The sequence below is a fragment of the Calidris pugnax genome, unplaced genomic scaffold (assembly GCF_001431845.1).
Source record: "Calidris pugnax isolate Ruff unplaced genomic scaffold, ASM143184v1 scaffold36, whole genome shotgun sequence".
In the NCBI taxonomy this organism is placed as follows: Eukaryota; Metazoa; Chordata; class Aves; order Charadriiformes; family Scolopacidae; genus Calidris; species Calidris pugnax.
This window is the reverse complement of record NW_015090825.1, coordinates 4,016,567-4,040,419: the sequence shown is the minus strand read 5'-3', so window position 1 is coordinate 4,040,419 and position 23,853 is coordinate 4,016,567. Positions and strand designations below refer to the sequence as shown.

General features: G+C 40.5%; 1 protein-coding gene across 1 annotated transcript in view; it reads right to left on the bottom strand.

Annotated features, from left to right (window-relative positions):
• The window catches only part of SCUBE1 (signal peptide, CUB domain, EGF-like 1), a 266,905-nt gene that overhangs the window by 44,565 nt on the left and 198,487 nt on the right, over positions 1-23,853 (bottom strand). Inside the window, exon 11 of the mRNA XM_014940071.1 lies at positions 13,476-13,598. Coding sequence (XP_014795557.1) covers positions 13,476-13,598 — 123 coding nt within the window. The remainder of the gene's footprint in view (positions 1-13,475; positions 13,599-23,853) is intronic.

Genomic DNA, 23,853 nt, shown 5'->3' with positions numbered 1-23,853 from the left:
AATTTCTCTTAAAAGAGTGTAATGCATATGTGATCCTACCAGGAATCAGCAGGTACCTTTTGATATATTTCTCATAATATTTTGTTGGGTCTGAGGTTACATGCAAGAAAGCAGGATTCCAACTAAGTAGTTCTCTTGGGCTGGCTGGCTGCCTCTATTAATTCCTATCACTGGAGCAGCTCAGTTCAGAAGACAGTAATCTTTCACTGGCCCTTTCAGTGGTCAGAGGGAATGCAGTAGTCAGATCCTTCTTTGATGCTATGCACCAAGGGTTTCAACTCTTAACCCAGCAAAGTCATCACCCTCATTAACATCAGAGCAACTGGTTTCCCACTGTTTACCTAGAAGTTACAGCAAAGGGAACTGAAGACAGTACAATTGGGAGAGTCTTTAAAGGTAAATGGCAGCTTGTTTTCTTTATCTCTGCTATCAGACCTTATCAAAAACAGTTGCACTTTCTGGGAACCACTGTACTACCTCTGAGATTTGAAAACAGAAGGAAAGCAGGTAAAAAAATCGAGATTTGGCAATAAAATTGTAGGCCTAAACTGTTTACTCCCTCCCCGGAGTAAATACAATCCTTTCTTTAGGAACTCTTCCAAGGGAGTTTTATGTGATCTTACATACCAACAAATTAATTTTCCCTTCCAGTTTCCTTCAAAAATTCCCTATTTAATTTTCTTCCACACAGAGTTCACAAGCTCATTCCCTTCCACAGGCTTCCCTCAGGGCTTCCTCAGAGTCTGCAGAAATGGGGCTGCAGAACGACATCTTAATGCAGTAAATACCTATTCCCTATGTGTCCCCCTTAACACATGTGCCAAGTCAAGTGACCACCACACATTCCTCTCTCTGTCAGCGCTGCAGAGCCAATTCTGCTCCCACTGGGTGCAGTTTTGTTCTGCCTCACGCATCAGCCACGGAACTATTTGCTTGCTTTTGGATCACCAAAAGCTTTGCCTGAGGGGCTGGGAAGATTTATGGGTTTGGATGGATACTGCAGAATCTGGCAATTTCAGCCAGGCAAAAATTGGCAGCTAACTTTGGGGTCTTTGGGGGTATCTTTGACTATAGTTGGTGGGATTTGGCCCAAGGTTTTTTATATGTCTATAACGAAATACATCATCATCATCATCACCACAATTATTACTACATTATTATTTCTCTGCTGTTGGGCAAAGAAGAAGTTTTCCAACATTTTTCTCTGCAGCATTATGAAGGACTCCACCGCCTTCTGTTTTTGTAAGCAGCACCAAACTGAAAACCAGAATAATGGTAGAGGATTACCTGATAAATTCCCTTCCTGGCAGATAATAATTTCTTCTAATATTTTAAACATGGTTGTGCAAAACTACTTGTTAAATCTCTGTACTGCAAAAAGAGCTGAAGAACAGCAGTGGCAGCTTTTGCCCATGGGACCACTGAGGAGGAAAATGTGCCCAGCTTCAGAAGTGCTATCCAAACTTCGCTCTTCCTTCTCTTCTTCAGCTGAGCTCAACTGCTCAGCAACTCTGAATTGGGTCAGCTGTCCTAGCAGAGAGAGGAATGAGAAAACTGATGCTGGGTCCTAAGGCTTTCTGAGCAGCAGGCAGCAGTACATTCCATATCTAAGGAGGTAAGCTTGTTTCTTCTGTATGGACACTTCATTTCATCACTCACATCAGGAAACACTTCCAGAACCCTCCCTAGCCTAATGCCCCCTGATGCCTCTGATCATATTTCAACCAACCGTGCCATGGCTTCTCCCTCAGTGTGTGAAATCACTTGACAGATAACCTTAGTCAACCTGGTGTTCAATTTAATAACGAGCTGTACTGGATGTGTGAGCTTCTGGACCTGGGGAGAGGCCACAGACCAGTGCTGCAGCTGAGGACAGATATTCTCCTGTGAGCCTGGACTCCAAGGCGCCTATACATCTGGCCATGTGGTAGCCTCTGGACATCCTCTCCATACAGACACTCTCTAGACACCCTCAGATTGAGTATTCACATATTCCAAGAGCAGAAACTTTAGGGATCCCCATCTGCTCCCAGACAGGGGAAGGGAGCAGAGAGGGCAGAAGAACCCTCAGCTTAAGGAGTCTCCTCAGAGGGTTTGCAGAGCGACGCGCCCATCACCAGAGACAGCTCTGCTCTGCTCTCTTTCAAGTAGAGAAGGTAAAAAAAGAAAGGAAATATTTTTGCAGGTAAGAAAGTTTGCTGGGTCTCTTATGGAACATGAAAAAAACCTACTAATAACTAGACACAATGGTATAAAATTAGTAAGTCTGCCCAAGGTCACAGACACAAAGGGAGCCAAGAGAGGTGTTCTATAAAGGCATTTGGAAAGGAAGATTTCAAATCATTACTGGTTTTTGCTATCGAGCGTGACTTAGCCTCACCATAAGCTCATGGCAGTTTCTCTCATCTTACTTTTTCTCCTTACTGTTATCCTTGTGATCAATAATTTTTAAAAGGATTTCTAAAGGATTTTAAGAAGATTTAAAAACGCATTATAGGGATCTGAACATGAGTAAAACACCACTATCTTCTACATACAACTGAAGCTAATAGTATAAAAAATGCATAAGTACACTTAACAGTATTGTTCATTTTTAGAACCTATTACTTTTAAAATCAATAGAAAATGAGCTGAGCTAAGCATTTTGTCAGATCACAGTTTTTTCCTAAGAGCTACAAAATCTACCCACTGTTAGATCAGGAATGGCTGGAACTGCTTGGTGAAAGGCCATGTGCCAAAGAAAGTCTGAGTACATCTGCAGCCTTTCAGTGATGGCAAATCAGAGAAAGGTCAACATAGCTGTGATAAATGAGTCTGACTTAAAACTGTACCTCCGAATGCTTAGCCCGGAGAATGAAAGTGCAACTACAGCAAACGGTACTTGTGATAAGACAAATCTGTTATGTGTGCTAGCACCAACAAAGTTGCAGCACTGTGGCCACCAGGATGTGTAGCTCATGGATGACAGCTCTTCTCGGTACGAGCACTTTGGTGATCAGTCTGTGCAACCACATCTTCATTGCGGCATAAAACTTGCACGCACGTGCTAACAAATGCATTGCTTGGGAGATGTGGGGGACCACCATCCTCAATGCATCTCTGACATCCACTTTATTTGCTCATAGCCTCCCCACAGATCGCCTTTGACACAGATTTTGAGCCAAAATTATTTATGGTACCAAAGAAAGACCCTCTTGAGCCAACTTCCTTGTATGGGTATTTCTACATGTGAAAAATGGATGCAATCACTTAGCAGCAACACAAGGGCCTCCAAGCTTTGAGGGCTGAATCTGCTGTGATACAACGTGAAAGAGAAAGAGATACAGAGACAAGAAAGGCAAAAGGCTAAGTTTCTGTGTGATGAAGATCTTGAAATTGGAGACTGAAGCTGTGTCAATGCTTAGACTGTATGTAGACTTCCCGAACATTACCCTTGCTCTTAGGTCTGCACTTACCTGTCCTAGATCTTTCCCACCCCTCCCACCCTTCTCAATTACATGAGGTCTTTGTTGTGCTGAGGTTCCTCTATTAATCTGAGGAACCCAGCAGGAGGCAATTGGCTTTGGCTCCTATTACCTTCATCCTCTTACCATTGTTTTGCTAGGACAATTTAAAATGCAATTGCAGCCAATACTTTCCCAACTCTTAAAGAAAGCAAAGTACCTTCATCAAAACATTGCTAAGATTTTTTAAGCAAACATTTATCCCTTTCCAAAATCAATCATTTTCCAAGGCAAAGGCAAGTTGAGTTATCTACGGCTATTATGGCAATAAAAAGTGCTACTACTTCAAGTGCTTGGGGTGGAAGCCATATATCAAGAGTACAAGTGCATTAAAAGAAACTTCAGGCAGGTTTATATGTTTTGCTACAAACATAAACATGTTTAGTCGTCTGCACTCTGTTAAAGTCACTATTTACACAGCAACTTTGTAAAAGCAACTTAACAGCTTGATGAGACAACATAAAAAAGGCTTTACCCTCTCTGTATCAAGCAAGGAATATTCCCCCTATCCTGCAATACGTTTGCTATTTAGACATATTTCTGAAGAGACGAAACCATTTCCTTGGCTAAGGTGTTTGTCTCCATGGCTTTAGTAGAAACTGCTAGTGAGACTTCTTGAAGGAACAAGGGACTAGTCTGGATGAAAATGTGCCTGGTGTTATTTGATGGTGCTGAAAGAGCAAGTACAACAACACAGTTTCAGTTTTCAACTGAAAACTCAAATGTAGCACTTTCCTTCACCTCCCGTGGACCTGACTGTCCATTCCTAGCTTACTTCAAGTTCTCGCTTAAGTCAGTGGCCACTGAATATACACAAGAATTGCTGTTCTCTGGCTCTGCTTCAAAGGCTTGCTGGAAAACTCTTCCCAGAAAGGCCAGCCTCCATGGAGTCAAGTAACAGCAGGTATCCCTCCGAAAACACTAACAGAAATGTTTTGCAAATATGCATCAAAAAACCTCCACCCAGCAAAACCCCAGAAGATACCCCTCCATTCCACTGTCTCTGAATATTTCAGCTCAGATTTTTGTTTTCATCTTACTTGTCCTAACTAAGGACCTTCAAATTATCAAAACAATTAGTAGCACTTCATAAGATGGCTATTGGAAGAAAATCACACCCTTTTGCTTCAATAGCTTAGGCATTTATTCTCATTATAACAAAACAAACAAAACAGGGCACTTTTACCCCCAGAAGGGTAGATGCAAGCACAGGAAAATAAAACTCTTTTGAACATTTGGGATAAGGTTGTCATTTTATTGCAATTCTGTATAACGCTTAGTGTAAAGGATATCTGACCTCAATCAATGTGATTAAATGATTGAGGGAAGTAACATGGCATTATCTCAATGTGCACCACCGCAATATTGGAGAATATATATACATGCAGTCTTTCTCTGGCTCTCTTTAAAAACAATTCCTATTGAATTACAGCTTTCAGCGCTATTTATCAACAGATTATTGTTTGTGGAAGAATGCTACCTTCCTGCTCAAACTATTCCAAGGCTGACTCATATCCTGGTAATTCATTAATACATAACATGATTCTAGTCCAGTAAAATCATTTCTGCACTATACACATCATAAATCCTACAGCATCAACTGAAAAATATATCTCAAATTCTCTTTCTAAACACTAATGGAACGTTTTGCTTGGCTTCCCACACACATCATCAAGGGGAGGGGTCCAGACGGAGCTGTAAAAAGCAATTTGATAGCAGTCTACTTTATAGAGTTTAACGTAGGAATATCGGAACTACCATACTGAATGAGACCTGAGGTCAAACTAATCTGGTATCTTACTTCCAACAGTAGCCCGTCAGAAGCTTCATGGGAAAATAGAGGTAGAATAATCTGTCCCATCTGCCCTCCCCACATTAGGTCTCATCCCATTATAAATTGATTTAAAGCCTAGATTGTGAGGTTTAATATTCCTTCCAAGGAGCAGCAACCAAAGAAAATTTGCCTTTAACTTAACACTGTGCCGCAGAGAGAACTGGAGGTGGGGGGATGTATTTGTTTTCATGTTTCAGCAGACTTAATTGCTACAACCAACATGGGAGATACTATCACTTGGCAAACAAACTTGTACTGGCTAGAGCTGTTTTTACTTCATGCCTGGGGCATTTATTGTTTCTGGTTATGATCTTGCAACCCTTTTTTTCTCACAGAGGCAGACTGTACCACTATTCACAATGTCACTGACACCAAGAGTAAGCACCATGTGTAACAGAAAGGATTTGAGAAGTATTCCTTTTAATGACAGTGTAACATGTTGCTTCCCAGCAGAGTATTTTTTTAATCTGATGCTAGAAGCAATATGGTGCTTGTCATAAGCAAGATATTTTTGTAAGGCTCAGTGACACAGCATGCCTTACAGAAAATCTGCATAGGGAATGAAAATCATCAGTGACAGGGAAATCATCTTGAATTTTCTTTCTGTGAGCTGGTCTGATTTCCACAAGCAGCTCCTAATATCTCCTCCCAGTGCACCACCGATTCTTACTGGTTTTTGAGCCACATTGCCAGCTGAACCAGCGCTGTTGTCTATATACCAAGTTGTCCACACAATTAAACGCACTGGGCCAGACTCAACTGGACTTGCTGAAAATCAGCCTGGATCAAGTCAATGTATTTTATACCTTGCAGCATGCCTATCTGATGTGGATGAGTGTATGAGGGCATCGAGGTAAAATCATTCTCCTTCGTGCGTATCACCCAAACGAGTTGATAGGGGAATGGCTTGAGTTCCTTCATCCCTCTCTCTCTCTTAATTAATCACCCCCACAGTGGCACCGGCTCACCCTGCTCAAGCAGTGTAAGGTAATAAAGACCAGCAGGTTCCCTTAGTGTGACAGCACTGTCACTGCTGAGGACAGTGGCCATCTCTCTGATATTACCTAGAGCAAAATGAAGCCTTGGGTGTTTTCTCTGACTGCCGAAGACCTCAAACTTACAGCAAATGCACATGTAAACTCAGGCAAAAGTCAGCAAGGGGACTTGCAAGCCTGCTTGCTCCTCGCTCCAGGCAGCAAACACACTCTCTGGGAAGCCCACTGCCACCTCCCTGACAAGGACACAGGCAGCAGCACCCTAGTGGTTTGCTAATGCTCTCCATCCACTACAGTTCAGTCCTCAACACGAGGGTAACAACCTCACGAAAAGGTTTGTGTGGGTTCAGGTAAAAATGTATTATTTAAAATATGAAGAAAAAACCCCACACAAAGCAATAAAAATTCTGCTGGTGTCCTCTTTATACTCTTTCACCTGGCTGTGAAGCTGTATGCTATTGCTGCTCCAGAAAGAAGTGGAATGCTAAAGGATGTTACTTTTATTGAACATTTGCTTCTTTTATGTATTTAGTGGAGGGAGGAAAGGCAAGAGAGGGGTTAGACCAACAACAAAACTTTCCAACGTTTTTCACTGGAAAATTGGCCAAACCATAATGTCGACGCAGTGAATCTGCGGGATCTGGGCCTCACCCATTGTTTTTTAAACGGATTTACATGAAACATTAGTTCTAGCACTGATACGGATTAGCCGAAGGGTTTAATTGGTCTCTTTACTGCTGTATGGAGTTCTAGCACTGATACGGATTAGCTGAAGGGTTTAATCAGTCTCATTACTGCTGTACGGCGCAGCTGCACTCATTTAACATTTCTCACAGCTCACTGCCTCCAGGACTGCACTAGAGTATACTCAGCTGTAACTGAAGAAGCAGGAAGAGCTGGAGGAGAGGCAGTAAGGTAAAAAGAGAGCTTGGCTTAGCTGGGAGAATCGTTACATAGAATCCCCCTGTCCAGCTGTTCCAAGGAATATCCTTGGGATTTTAAACCTGGGACACAGGACATGGGATTCTCCCTGTGCTCCATTTTCACGATGCAACGAGGAACAGAGAGGGACAGATTCTCCAGCCCATGCATTTAGTTAAGTAATCTAAGACAGGTAACTGTGTACTATATAAATCAATGCAAGGGGATTGGATTATTTGGGATTAAACTGGTCCTGTACAGCCATATTTATCATCAATGGTTCCACAGAGAAGAGTATAGTGAGATCTTTGTAGCTAATCTTTGTGGGCTTCTTTAGGCCAAAAATAATTCCCACAAACACTTTCTATATGTCCTTCCCTGTATGATTAATCCCTCATTTCATACCCATTTTCAAAACGGAGATACCATGCTGGGAGATTAAAATCTTGCCCTTGGAAGGCTAATAGTGCATATTTTGTACAAATAAATGAAAAGGTGGATGTTATGAGAGAGGATTACATATCCAGTTAATATGGCAATGTTTCAAGACCAGGCCTGTAGGATCTTTGGATCATAGGCATTTACTGTATTTTTCAAGGTGCTATTTTTCTTTCTGTCATTCTGGAATGAAAGAAGGCTTTTCTTGACAATTATGCATTGGGAGCCTTATGTAAAGCATCCCTTCACTAACAGATCGATCATAGGGTCAGCTAGGTTTAATCACATCAAATTCTCTGGAATGAAGACCTATTTGGCAGTAAAGAAAGGTCAGTCTCTCATTTAACAGTATTATTTTAGGATTTCATGGTTTACGGTTCTGTGGTGCAGTGGGTTAACAGAGAAGGCCTGAGGCTGGGTTCAAATCTTATTTCAGATCATAAGTAAAAACCAGCTGTGGCTGGCAAGAGTTGGGAGGTATATCCTGTACCGCATCAGAAAGCTATCACAAAACTTGCTACACTCATCAAGTCTGCTCAGAGACAACCTGAGAAACAAAAAAACCCAGCTCTGGACAAGATATGAGGTGTTTTGCAGGTCAGCATTGCAATATGCTGGCAGAGTACCAAGAAAACTGCCTCAATATCTGTTCACTGTATCCTTGGCTCTAGTCATCACTTCCAATTGCTCCACTCCATAAACACCAGGTTTTTGAGGAACACTTATCTGGTAGTGAAGCTGAGGTGAGAGGAAGGGGGGATACAGTGGGGCATACAAAAACCCTTTTTTTTTCCGAAGAGAGGAAGAACAAGTCCAGATACACAATTATGACAGTGGATATGCTCATGTCTTTGTCTTGTAATGAGAGGAAAAAGCCACCTCAAATCAGCTATACTTGGACTTCTATTGGATAGCTTTGTAGTGTTAAAAAACCCCAAACCTCTAGCAAAATGTGCCCTCAGAAAATTACCAGAGGGAAGACTCAATACATCGTGAAGCTAGGGGGGCAAATTCTGTTTGGGATTTCCTGTTGTATAAACCTGCATCACTGTATCTCCTCTGGACAGACACCAGCACTACCAAAAGCAGACTGTGAAGCCCTATATTCCAGTGCCTCGTTACAAAAAAGTCAACCTCATTCATTTAAAATCTGGTAGGAAGGTAGTAAAGAATAACCCATAGTCGATCAGGCAATACATCAAAGCAAATAAAAAATGCTGTCACCTACTGTGTGTGAACACACGGCCTTAAAGAGGGCCCTAAAATGCCAGACTGCCTGTGCAGGTATTCCACATGCCCCTGAGGTACTTTCACCTGGTGGACAACCATCTCCTTTTACAGTGGCTGAATGGTTGGTGAAAAGGATACTTGGGCAGATTTCATTGTGGCTGAACGCCACGTCTGTGAGATCTAGCAATCATCAAGCCCCACTTCAGCCTGCTTTGGAGGCTGTAAGTGGACTAAAATGATGTAAATGCCTTGAACTCCTCCCTGCAAAAGTTTAAATTCTTCGTCATAGGAGGATTTCACTCTATTTTGGGCTGAGGTGGAGAGGGGCAGAGGGTGACAGTGTAGATTTAGCTGGCTGAAGTATTACATGTTGATCACTGGATGTTCCCACCAAAAGCATTTTTTTTCTGAATATAACTCATCTTTCCAACTCTACCACTCCCTGGAGACAGTTAGGACAAATGCGTGTGCCATCCCTCCTTGTCTTGCTCTGCGAAAGGCAGTTCTTACAGCAGGAAGAGAAAATTATTTATGATAGAATTTCACACATTTTTCTGGGTGTTTAATGAAGCTTGAACTTGAGTGGAGCAGAGAGACTGCTTATTGTCGAATTTTTTTCGAGATCACTGCACAACAAACAGAAACTGAATAAGCAATTAAGTTAACTGGCTTTAAAACTCATATTGGCTGAGGATTAAGGTAATTATGTCTGCGCTTACACACATTCATTGCAGCTTTAAACAGTCTTGCTTGCTGTTTTGTTGCTGATGTGGTTCTAAAAGTAATCTGAGTTGTTGTCCTGCTGTTAATTACCACAAAGGTTACAAACACAAGCTCTCCTCGCTATAAATATAGCTATGTTGTTTGTATTACATGCTCAAAGGAGATGCAGGCCTCTTTTGCTGGGTTTATACAAACAGATCCAACCGTTTCTTCCGGTATCAAAGAATTTACAATACCTTAGACTTAAGGGATCTGTTAAAATAACACACAATAGATGGGTTTGGTATTGTCATACAGTGATTTCACTGCCAAAGGAGAAAAAAAAATCTGTTTTTAAGTTTGCGTGAAAAGAGAGACTCTGGGAAAGCAGTATTAGTCTCCACAATATCACTGGCAGGGCAATGTAGATTCTTCACCTTCTGGGTTACAAATAAGTTTCCTTTCAAATGGTTGGAATGCAGGGGAGGGGAAAGGAAGGGAAACCCCCACATTCTCCTTGTCTAACAAGGAGCCACAGCGTGAGAACCACTCCCCAGCAGAAGTAATCTGTGATTGACAATGGTTTTCTTTGCAGCCAGGGCTAAAAATGGTTTAGCTGTAAACAGACAAATGCAGAACATTTTAATGCCCTTTACAAACGCAAGGGCTGCTTAGACAAGCACTCTACAGGCAGGGTGGCTAGCTGGTGGCACCAAGTGAGCAGCAAGCTTCAGAGTTCCTGAAAACCCATGAATTTTCATATCAGGGTATAAGCACAATCACAGGAGAAAAAAAAAATTCTTGCGATGGACAGATTCACAAAAACTGGAGATTTATTCTCCAGGCAGCCCAGGCATTCATATGTGTGATCTTAGGCGAGCTGCTATATTTGGCTTCACCCTTCCTGCCTGAAAAACTGAGAAAGAAATACTTTCCCCTTCACAGAGAGGATGAATGTGTCTAAGGCACTTGGTACGATGGGGTGGAAGCTCTGCAAACAACCAGAACAAAGTCTGAGACTTTGATACAATTTCCCTGCAATCTTAGTCAGCTCTGAGGTCTACAATGAAAGGACATGGAGGAAATGAGATGAGGTGGGACAACCTCAGAATTTCACAGAGACTACGAAGGGACCTCCTTTTTATTGAAACAGGTCAAATTAGCTTGTGCTGAAGTTAATGACCACATGAAGAAAGTTAAGCAGCAACAGCTTACTTGTATTTTTCAACAGTGTGAAAAATGTTGCTAACATGAACTGTATCTCTGCGACTTCGCTCTTCACTGATTCTTGCCTGCGAATCAGACACAGTCACAGACTTATCCAAGGGTTTTGCAGGATGTTAAAGGGCAAGTTTGCCAGTTGCTTTCCACAGTTATTTTGCCTAAGTTTGGCAGAATCTGTTCCTTGATGATCTCATTTGGAGATGAACTCCCTATACACTGGGGAGGCCACCTGAACTAAATAGGACTCAGCCCCAAACAATGTAGACTTCTAAGGTCCTAAATTAGTATTTGGTAAACACATTGAGTCGTAACTGAAAGAAATCCTTATTTTAAAATGAAAACCAGCGGAGAAAGGCAATATTGACAGCAAGACTGTAAGTCATAGAAACTCTATTATGAATCAAAACAACAGATGCAACATGAACAACAGTGCCTTTTATAAATACAAATTAGACTTTTCTATTTCATGCATTGGAAAGGCTAATATGCTCAAAATAAATTTCCCTAAATCTCTCAGTAATGTTTTCTATGGTCAGTGTTGACTAGCCGTTACCAAAAAAACCCGGGGATGATTTATATTCCAGCAGAGCCACTAACCCCAAACCACATTTTTCTGTCAGACCTGACATTAATAACTATAACCACTTCCACTAACTATATTCTTTTCGCAGCGGAAGAAGGAAAGTACAGGTGATTCACACATCAGTGATTTCTTGAACTATATTCACCTTCCTTCTTTGTTAGCAGGCCTACTGACTGCATGAGTCACCAATTATCACCTTAAGCACCAGACAGGAACTAAATTATCGCAGTGCTCCCTCCACAAAGCAGGCATCATTCCACGTTTGCTGTAATCAGTGTCTGGGGCCCAAATACCTCAGACTTCAAACAGGAAATAACTTTTTCCTCACCATTTCACAGTATGAAGAACCAGCGTTTCAGGGACCGGAGGAACTTCCCCCACCCAAAAATTCTCTGGGCTCGCTGTTACAGCAACAGATAAGCTCATGAATCAGTGGAAGTACCATGCAGAGGCAGACAGACTGCCAGTCCTCGCTCACTGACAATGGAAAAAGCAGAATGGCCAGATCATGTTCATATTTCCATGTCTGGTCACATGCAGGAGAGGAGAACATCAACTACTGCTTCATTCCTTGCATGGTATGTACTGTTACCAGCGACTCACCTATGCAGTAGCCCAGGCACACAAAGAAACAAAACTCAGTTGAACAACTTTTACAGAGTTGCTTCTGGTTTCCCATTATCACCATAGATATCTGATTATTTACATGTAGCTTTCAAAGCCTATTACTAAGACTTTGCATAATGAACAAATACATTTTGCACCACCTCTTGTCTAACAAGAATGCAGGGCTTGACTTTTCTCTTGTGTTTTTCACTGGTGTAATTACAATTACTTCAGTGGTGAAACTTCTGGCTGATACCACAGTGAGAGCATGTCATGACACATGAAACTCATGAACTAGAAAGTATTCCTAACTATCTCTAAATACATCACGAAAGGAACATTTCTTTTTAACATTTTGTCCCTATTTTTAGCAGGTACATCAAAACCTGACAACTTACTCTTGTCTGACATGATCCTACAATTTTATTTCTGCCCAGTCATGTGGCACTAACTGTGCCACTCGCAGCTTTTCCCATCCTGTCCCAGCTTGAAACCAACCTCGCATTGACTCCTTTGTGTCTAATCATGGAGGGAATCAGGGTGGAAGTACCAATGAGATGCAATGGAAAATTTTTTGAATGACATCTATCTTCAGACTTTGGTTGCTCTTTTATTGATGGACAAAGCAGCTCTAAAATGCTAATGCTGTTTTGGACTTCATAACTTTTACATGTTCAAAACCCATGCAAATAATTACGCATCAATAAGAAGACAATTCCTGCACAAAATTTTAATCGAATATGTCCTCCTTCCCCTTATCTCTCTACCGATGCATGCTCATCTTTCTAGCCTTTTCTAGGAGGCTTTTAAAAGAGTAAAGTTATAGAGCTCAAGCCCTTAAATTGCCATTTTTTCAAAGGTACGTGATCAGTACTTTAGTCGGAAATGGTTATACACTTAACTAGTCATAGAATATATATAACATCATATGACTTAGATAACAAATCATGACATGCACAGCAAACAATATAAAACACAACTCCATTTGAGTTCTCACAAAACACCTCCATTATCCCTCAATAAACACATTTTCTGTCAGGCAAAGGAGAGCTCACAATTTTTTCAGTTTAAATTTTGCAATGCTCTATTCCAATAAAATACTCTAAATGACTCCGGTGTAAATAAGATAAGCCTCTGTCCCATTAAGATCATAGCAAATTAGAGGATTTGAATGTAAGGCTCTTTGCCTGAGTCTATTCCACTACACCATGTAGATTTTCACATTTCAGCAGGACACTGGCATTCCTACTGCTAAAAACAATGAAACAAAACATTTCCAAAAATCTAACCCCACCAGAGAACATGGTAGGTCTTTTCTAACTTCACTTCCTATGACAGTATGATTAAAACCTGTAGTACAAATGACACAATTAGAAAAAAAGAAAAAAAAATCCATGGAAAATAACATGTCAGTTATACAAAGATTAAAATAAGATTACCTTGGCAGGTCCGTTCATCTGTGAGCAGTTTATAGCCCTTCTGGCAGCTGCACTCAAAGCTGCCAACCGTGTTTCGGCAGAAATGGTCACAGCCACCATTGTTTACCAAGCACTCATCAATGTCTGCAAAGAATGAACAGGCAAAAATTTAGTTCACGACAGCAATTCAGCAGTTCAGGGCAGGAGCACAGGAGTTTACTCAGATCCCCAAGAAGGCTGCTGTCCCTGTTAGGAATCATGTTGGTCAGATGTATCCCTTCCCAAACCTTTCTCGCAAGGCTGATGAAAGAGCTATGGGCTGAGCTGTTCTGGGGACAGAGGTATTTCTTTCAGAACTGGAACTTCCAGATAACCCTAGCTGAGGCACCTTGATTTTAAAGAAAATTCAGGGAAGCTTCTTTGTAGATGTAGTGGTCTGCCTGACAGAAGACTTCAGCCTGTGTAAGGTGTGAATCCCTTACCTTATGTAGGAACCATCAAAACCCAAGAAAACATAAAAAAATGAAGTAACAACAAATATAAAGAAAACCAGATTTGAATTCTGAAAAAATAGTTCTATTATCCCAATGTACACAAACGTATTGATGCTTTTGTTCTGAATTAGCATTATATGCTAGTTTGTCCTCTATGAACACACTGTCACTCAATATCCATTTTCACATGTCTGACCTTTTGATATGGTATAATAGAAGAGCGACTGCAAGTGCATGTGAAATGTTGCTTCTTCAGTTATTCAGAAGGCAGAGCACTGAATAACTGCGGGCAGAGCACCTACTGCCTTTATTTAAAAGCCATTTATATGCGTGAAACATGGGATCAATGGCTCTTACTTTAGATAATGATTACGAAGCGCATTAATGAACTTGATTAAGACCTCTGTTCTGAATTTCAGATTGGTGATTCTCCTTCCTCCACGTTGTAACTTCTCCCAAAGGTGTTGAAGAACTGGAATGACCAGTCCCTTTTCCAACGCATAAAAGCTTGTGCAATAAGTATATAATAGGTCACAGAACCTCATTTGAAATGCAGGGCATCTTTCTATCCTCCTCCACTTACAAAACAATGCATCCACATTTATTTGAAAAATTAAAAATGCACTTTTTATTTTCAGGAGATGATCAAGCTGCCGAAAATAGCTCTTTTTAGGAATGCATACAGTGAAGAAGAAATATGACATAGAGCCTTGGCTGCCTAATTCTGGAAGTGAAAACAAGATCTTTCAGAAAACTGAGTGGAGAGTGATGTTTCCTATTGAAAAGTTTCTTGCTTTAAGAGCTTTGAAACTTTAAGATAACAGCTGGCCATTTAAAAAGCAAATCCTGCAAAATGCAAATCTAGGTGCCAAAAGAGCTAATATGTGGAGATGGAAATTTATCAAAGACAGAATGATGCTGGTGAACGAAGGACACATTTTAAAATTACTTGACTTTAGGATGACTTTTAGTAGATGTCATTCATTCATTTTTGAAAACATGATTACCAACATGGGAGAGGAGTATGGCTCTTACCAAGCTTCTGCATGTAAAATACAAACAGCAGCAAGAGGAATGAGGAGGTAAATCTGGAAATTCTAATAGCTGAGAGGCAAATTCAGACCTCTTCTAAACAGCACTTCATTGCACTGACATTGACAGAAAAATGCTCAGGAGAATGTACTACTCAAATAAGCAAGAACAATGTATATTGTTATAAAGGTTTGCCTATGAGCTGCATTTCTAGCAAAGAAAGTAAATTCGCTCAGAGACCCTCTGAACCCTTTTGCATTCATAACTATCAAAAGCACGAGGGTAAAATGGTGGGTAGCACCTCTGGTGGTATTACACTCTGAGTGTTTTGCCCAAAACCACCTCAAACCTTTATGTCTCGTGTAACAAATTTCACAAAGTGATCTGAAACCAGGAGTCGTGTTTGTTGTCTGTGGTTCTCCAGTTTTGGTGATTAGGCTTGTCAAGAACGGATAACCTTGGGCTCCCAACCTGGTAAAATTGGTGAAGAACACACTGAGGGTTGCTCTGCGTAATACCATGAGACTGGAGGCAGCCATCCATTTGGTTTCAGCTGTGACCACCAGCACAGGTCAAGAACAGCAGTGAAAACACAAGACTTCTTGGCCCAATTCCTCCAGTCTGGCATTCCCATTTGTAGAACTTATTCCTCCCAGCTCCAGTATGTGCATCTGGGACTGCGTTGCAGGTCTTATGATGGATTACCACAACAGTCCCATCCTTTGGTACAGCACAGGTGTACCTAAATATAGTTTAGCTTGCCCTGATAAAGCTGTCGGATAAATGGAATTGTGAATTCAAATTTCTAATATGCAATGCATCATAAACACACAGAGTAGTCATCCATCATGAAGAAGATCTCTTTTACCCATGATAAGAACAACATGACCTTTGGGCTACTCTGCTGCCTGAGACCGCTTGAAGCAGAAATTACTTGCAGCCTGTCAAACACCATTCTGAAGTAAGGATTGATGTTTTAAACGATTGCCCCTGGATCTCACACGTTAAATTCCAAATTCCAGTCTCACTAACTTTCTTTTCAGGGTCTCTAAAGACCATAAGGGACAAAACCGAAACCCTCCTGGCCTCAGAGGGTAGATTTGAAGCTGTTAATCATTGTAATTCCACTGACAATACAGTGTATCAGTTTTACACCAGCAATTCTTTAGAATAATTTTGAACCAGGACCTGGGTAAAACCTGGGAGAGTCCACAGGAAAAGAAAGTATTTATTCATTTCTTCTTGCTGGAAAACATGACGTGGCCTTTTGAAATCAGGACCATCAAAACAGAATAGAGGTCAAAACTGTTAGCTGAAAAAACATTCTAAATAACACAAACAGTGCCAATGTCTCTGCTTTCACTGTATTTCTTTCCACGGCCATAGCAAGACTGACAAGGCATGTAAAAATTATTTCACTCTATGGAGAGCAGTGCATTGCTGCATTTCACTTGGAAGAGAGCAGTATCCAACCGTATCATGTCTAACTGGTTCATAGAAATTGCACTGAGTCTATATCCCCACTATTTTTCTTTCCATAGCTATAAATAATTCATGTTATGAGCCATGTGAAAACAAATGATTCTACTGTGTGAGAAGGTGAGGCCCCATTTATCTTTAAACTGACTGGTACCCAACTTTGTCAAGTGCCTGTTTGAACTTCACAGAGAGTATGCACATCTGCCTATCACGTAGTGAAAGAAAACAGTGGAAACCCATCACGGAATCTCTACCAGCTTTGAAATTATTTAGCCAAATATCCCCATGCCATTATTGGGACTGTCTGTAGAGATGTCATAAACCTGGTGTCTTCAAACATAGTTTTCAAGTGGCTCCTTTTCAACTGATAATGCAGGTTGCAGAAAAAAAATGGCTCAACCTTTCCCTAGTGCTTTGCTCCTCTGTATCCCCAGGAATGCAAAAGTACATAAAGAACTCTATTTCTCTATGGGGGTTGTATGTAAAATGCCCTAATGATCAGGGTTCAGACAACGTGCTGGTCATTTCAGACTAGGAGGTCTGATGGGCTTTCAGGACATTAGCAATAAAATCCCAAGGGACTTCTCTTAATGCAGTGAGCCAATATCATTAAATGACACCTTGCTCATACAAGCTGCTGATCTGCTACAAATGCCAACTGATGTGCCCAGTATAGATGGGACACGTGCAGATATGGAAAATACAGGCCTGTGAAAAACCATTAAAATTTACTATTCAAAAAGTGAGATGAAGGTATGGCATACCAGGCAGCCAGGCACTCGAGCCTCCCATTAGCCCTGAAAATGGTTCAATCCCCTCTGCCCATACAACTAAAACCAAACGAAGGCAAACATTTGCACAAAGGTAGCTAAAACTTTCTTTAAAGTTGTAATATTTTGGGGGAAAAAAACCCCAATTGTAAATATTAGTCTGGAGATGGAAATCAGCGACACCATCACAAAAGCTGTGGGCCCATCTGAAGCCAGAGACAAACCCTGGGTTGTCTCGCTATTCACAAATATTGGAGAAGTTCCACTCCAGCTTCTGTGGCTGCCTGTCATCTCCATGTGCATTGTTAACGTCTAAGTCTGGGCTTGCAGCAAATCCCATAAGCAAAGGCCTGGCATCAAGACAGACATTGTGGTGAAGTCAAGCACAACTACTCTCTGGATCTGCTTATGTCACCCTAGAGCCTTGTGGCATTTGTTAATAAGTCACAGTTTTGGTACACAGATCCAAGAACTCTTTTAAAATGCCCATTCTTTGTAGTTACTTCACAAAGCTCTCAATATACTTTTGGACACGCAAAAGCTAATTTCAGAATAATGGAAGGGGCTATGATTTTAGAAGAAAGAAAAAGGAATAAATCAAATATTTCTGAAATAAATGTTTATCCTAAGTTTTCTGAGGATCTCAAAATATGAGGGCATCAGCTTCAAATAAAGATCAGAAATTCAGATGCTGTGTGGTAAGTTGCATTGCCGCAATTTGACTAGAAGGGACAGGCAGTCTGTTATTTTTATTTTCGTGTCCCTGTGAAGATGAATAGGAATGACTGCTCGTGTCCCACTTGTACCTTTCTCACATATGCTCAGTGTAATTCATATTTGGAAGAATGTGGTTCTGATCAGAGTGTGTGCGTGTGTGAACATATAAACTCACAAAGATTTGCCTTGCTGCATACAAGTCAGAGAACAAATTAAAAAGTAGGGATTTCAGGCAACTTAGAATTTAGTGTTTCACATAAGCTGCTTACAGGCAAGTGAAAGGGTAATCAAAGTGCAGTCTTCACTTAGCTGTTGAACAATGATGGATATGGAGATTTCCAAAGCCTCATCACAGGCGGAAGTGAGGCTTCTCCTTTCAATGGCTGGACAAATATTTGAACTGATTGTGTCTGTCTAATCCTTTGCAGTTTTAAAATGCTACCTAGCTCCAGGAAAATATTATACTCCCAGATCAACCTGAAATAATTACAGAAACTTCATATCCTTCTTGTTTTTATTAATGACAGCATTTTAGGATTAATAATGCTATTACCAGCATGCAGTGGACAACAATATTGACTTATTTTCTGCAAAGTGGGCTAGTCTGCTAGTTCGTCTTATTCCCTGTTTTTGTAATTTTCCTTTGCTTTTCTTTCCTTCTCTTTTCTCATGCTTCTACAAATTACCACTGTCCCCTAAACCTTATAATGAGTGTTGCCCTGTTGACACAGGTATTAGTTCCCTGATGCACACAGACCACAAAGTACTTTATAAAGCAGCCACATAACTTTTTAAGCCCATGTCAGAGGTGGGGAAATAGAGGCACAGAAAAACAAACTCATCCACACTTGAATTCAAGCCCAGTGCACAACCCAACAGGCTACTTTGCTTAGACAGTGTGTCAATCAGCACAGGCTTGCACAAAACACATGTTCTTCATATTGCTCTACATGACAAATATTACCAAAGCCACCAATGCTCAAATTGCAATTCTTTCAATATTTGCCCATCACTTTGCAATAAAACTCGAAACATATTAAGTAACTTGGGATCAATGTTAACATAATCTATCAGGCTACACTTGCAATGCTCTAAATAACATTCTCCGTAGTGTTTTGAATAATGTATGCCAGGGATATTTTATTAAGGTATAAAGATAATTTCATATCCTCAGACTCACTGGATTCAGTGCCACTGTGAGAAAATCTAAATCAAAGTAGAACCTAGGTTCTGCTGTTCCCTCCAGAAAACCTAAAGCCAGCTATTGTCTGGTAGTTTACAGGGAGTTAGAAATCCTAGTTCCAGTTTTGCCATGGATTTATGGGCAAGTTGTAACACCTCATTACTTTATTCCATCTGTATAATGGGTTATTGGTAATTATCATTTGATATTTTCAAGACCAATACTTTTAAACGGATTATTCTAATTGAGCAAAGCGTTTTGAGTCAAAGTCATTTACTGCCAAATTTTTTTAGTGAGATTACAGTTGTTTTTAATTTGTGGTCTGGGCTTTCGAACGATTTGATACAGCAGCCCCGTTCCATGTTGGTAGTGTTTTGCCCTGGAAGATTTTGTAAACATGTGCAGAACTGCACAGCAGCCTTGTCTTTAGGTAGTACGGGTGCTGTTCCACCACGTCACCTGTGACTGTGTGTAGTTCGCTGCCTCTAACATGTTTTGCACGTCTCAGGGAGGAATAGCTCTATTTATGCAGTGTTTTCCACTTGAGGATTTCAAAGGCCAGCAGCTTATCAGCTTCAGAGCATTAAACCTACACACCACTTCTGCAGGAGAGATAAGTTTAATTAATTCTCCTTTAAGAAATGTGAAACTGAGGCAGGTAGGGTAGTGTGTGACTTCCCTGCATCAGATAGCTACCAAATGAAACAAGGCATATATTACAGCACCTCTAATTTGAGTTTTGCACTTCAGTGACATCTTCATTTTCCCTCCCACAGTGCTAATTAACTGTAATGTATGATAATCATTACTGAAGTGAAGTTACACTAAGTAGCAAATGAAGGTTCTCTGTTTAATTAGCTTTATGGTTAGGTTGCGGGGCAAGGCATTTTCCTAATTAACAGAATTAAAACTCGACTGGGCAGACAGGAATGAGTGTAATTAAATTTTAATCTCCCTCATCCTTAAAACAGGCTGCCCACAAAATAGAGAGCTTTGTGTAAATGCTCTTAGAGCCCAGAAAGGTTGAGGCAGGTTTCAACACATTTCCCTCATGTCACTTTCTCCATTTTCACCTGTTATCTTTGCAATTTTACGAAGAAACCTGTCTTCCAACACAGATGGTAATCTGTCACACATGGATTTAGGTGTCAGCTATTCTCCTCCAGGACATATCCACTCTGACATTATCCACCAACCAATCAATAAAAGAGTCTGCCAGGCTGCCAAGAGATCAATCACCTTGTAAAACAAACATTATGTCCTATTATTTTCTTATTACAGTTAATTAGATTTATAAAACACAAAAAGCTTCGAAAGTGAAAAACTTAGAAATGCTGTCAGAATAGTTTAGGCCCTGATTTCTCATTTGTGAAAGGGAGGGGATTTACTAAATCTAATGTGAAAAGAGAGGATTTTCATGTAAAATTTTTGCTGAACACTGAATTCTTTTTTAAACTTAAAAACATGTTAGTGCAACGCTACGAACCCAAACAGTGCAAACTGTCTTAGGCTGTGACACCAGAATGGGAAGTGGACTGGAGACATAAAGAAATAGACTGATAGAGACTTTTACTGTCTAGGCTGAGCTGGATGCAAAAACTAACCACCGCTCCCCCCCCCAAAAAAAAAGAAAATAAAAAAGCCATAGGAATCACAGAAAATAAAGTTAGTTTTCCTCCTACTTAATGTTTTATCAATCAAAATGCTTTTTATGAAACACTGGAGGGGGAGAAATAAGTGTGCAGTTAAGACTCCCGTTTGTACTTGGGGACAACAAATAACGTGTCTCTGCCCCACAAAGCACATGGAAAGTCCAGCACATGGGGCTGAGGGAAACTCAGATGGTAACAATGACCACCTAAGTACATGAGGACCCAGAGGCTGTGGTTAAAATGGGAGTACAGAAGTGTGCAAATGCATTCAGCTGACTATTTATCTACCTTAATTATTCACTCAACCAATATGACCATAATAATTACATGTTTAATGTTTCTGCATTTTATGCAGGAGGAGCTGTGACAGAAGAACTAAATAGGTTGCTGCAGGTTACACACAATAGCAACAATAAAGGAGTTAATTCAGTGTCCCTTAAGGTAGAAATCAGAGAAACCGGGAAGCTGACATCCTGGGCATTTTCTCTCTGCTAGATTTCACTAAAAAACACCACCGTGCTCTTACCATACTCAGTTTTTCCCTTATAATCTCAATGAAGAGCACAGGGGAAAGTGAGCAAGCTCTGCACTATTGGACCAAGACACAAGAATCTTAGCATATTAACTCAATTTACCTTTACTGACAGTTGTTTTCATTTCCTCCCTTGGAATTATTACCTGCTCAGGAAAGCTGTGTCCTTATTTCCAAGAATCTCAGTTTGCTTCTAAAAATTTTGTTTGCTTTAATTAAATCAAATGTTAAAATGAAATTGGTATTAAGGACAGTTGAAGATACTGATGCTCTCTTTAAAATCCCATTGAGACTATGCTGTCTTTCCTATGATAAAGCTGGTCCTGCTGAAAAGGAAAGCTGAATATAATTGGCCCATGATAATTCAAATGCCTCACAGCTGATAATGAATGAAGTAAATTTGACCACTGACCAAAAATTAACCCTCTAAAACTTTTTGAAGACTTTACTTCAACTAGCCAGGGATCTGTTCTGTACCAGGGAACACAAACACCTCACTGAGAGCAGGATCTAGCCATATTAAAAATAAGCTGTATTTTATGATGAAAAAAAAATAAATAAAAGAATGAAAAAATACTGTAAGTTTTGAATGTTGGTAGCTATGATTATGTGAGTAGTCAACTCCCAAATTATAGAAAGCACAGCACACTTTTACATAATAAACTGTGGTTGCTGATCCTCTGGGAGCTTTATAAATGCAAGGTCTTTTCAACAACTGAAATGCAAAATATGACCCTCCCAAGCATTAATTTAAAGGATTTGGCATTTTCAAAGGGGAGGTTCACAAAGACAAATAACAACTGCAAGTTTCCAGGGAACAGGGATATTGCCTAGTCATGAAAAACCCCTAACTTAGTACACATGAATTTATTTTGTGGGGATAGATGGAACCCTTGGGAGGGAACGACACTGAATGAGTTACATGGCAGCTGACCCAAGTCCGCAATTTTTTAATGGAAGATAATCTGTTATATTGTATTTGTCTGTCATGAACAAGTCGACAGCAGACAAATGAATTGTATGTATTTAACCTAAAAAAAAAAAAAAGGCAATCCCCTCCAAAATAGTGAAAGTTTCACACACATTCTCGATTCGATAAATTTGCAGCAACAGTTAGAAGGCAGATGTTATCCACAGTTTTGCTTCTTGGATTCTGCTCTCCACCCTCTCTTCCATTTTTTTTTTGTCTTCCATTCAATTTTCTTCTTTTTGACAAATTTCACCTGTGTTGGTATCTCAAATTTACATTTCCTCTGTGTTTTTTTTTTTAAATCCCATGGGTTTATAATGTCATTTTTCCTCACTGTGGCCTGGAACTCCAATTCTCTCTTAGAAAGTCTGGATCAAATTATGCCTATATAGCTAAAATTCGCTGTTCTGATGCAGTTGACCTACATACCCATCAGTCAGTGTCCAACTCCTCATTTTTCTGATCCCCTTGCTAGGCTTCTGATCACTTGCAGCCACCTGCCACCAAGAGTTTTCTATCTTTTCCTCCCCCAAATCCCACACATTTTCTGCTACTGACCAGCATCTTTTTGTCTCTCCATCATCTCCTCCACCACCTATGGTTTCACCACCAACTCTGCTGACCCTTCTCCTCTCTTTGTGACTCCCTCTGTCCCTCAGATCAGACACCGCGGCATCTTATCACATGCCACATTTGCCTCTCGACCAACAACAGTCAACTCCCTCCTTTCTTTAAAAAAGTGGGGAAAAAACGAGAATCCTAATTCTGAGTCACCTTCCAGTCTTATCAAGCCTTGAAAGAGTTGTTTCAAGGGCAGCAGGGCTGGGCCAGATGACTATGGCCCCCTCACTGGACATGACACAGAGCTTTCTACTGAGCTGCTGCAGCTGTTTGCCAGATGCTGTTACCTTTTTTTTTTTGCATGATCTTATTCATTCTTTCTCTTGAGACTGGACAACATCGATGTAATCACATAAAATGACTGTGGCCTCAGCTATAAGGCTACTGCAGACAGCTCTCTATGTTTGCTTCTTTAATCCACATATAGGTAGCTATTCTGAAAATGTTTTTGTAGCTACCTGGGAGCTTGTGCTCTAGTCTAATTTCCTGGTCTTACCCATCTCCTCAAAAATAAGCAGCTCTTTTGATAAACTAGTCTTGACTATTGCTCTTCCATCAGGTACTCAGGTTTCTCTCTTTCAATCCTGATCTTTGTGAGGCTTTTTCTTTGGACACAGATGGTCTTGCATCTTGCTTAAGTCCTATCAAATCAAAAATAACCTCAAAACTGCCTCTGTTATTTAATATTCCCTTTTGGCTTTAGTCTTCCATTTGTCACTCCTATCAAATACATTTAGAAGACTTCCTTTGTGTCTTCTTATTTCACCAACTACCAGTCTACCTGTTATCTCTCCATGCATATGGTTGGTTCCTTTCCCAAAGAATACCCTCTAGAAGCATTTACTGGGTTTAATTATAACACAATCTTCTTGGTGCTTTCCCAAAGAGGTTACAAAGCGTGTGTTCTCAGAAACTCTTGCCAGTACTCAAGCGCTGAACAGGACCGCTG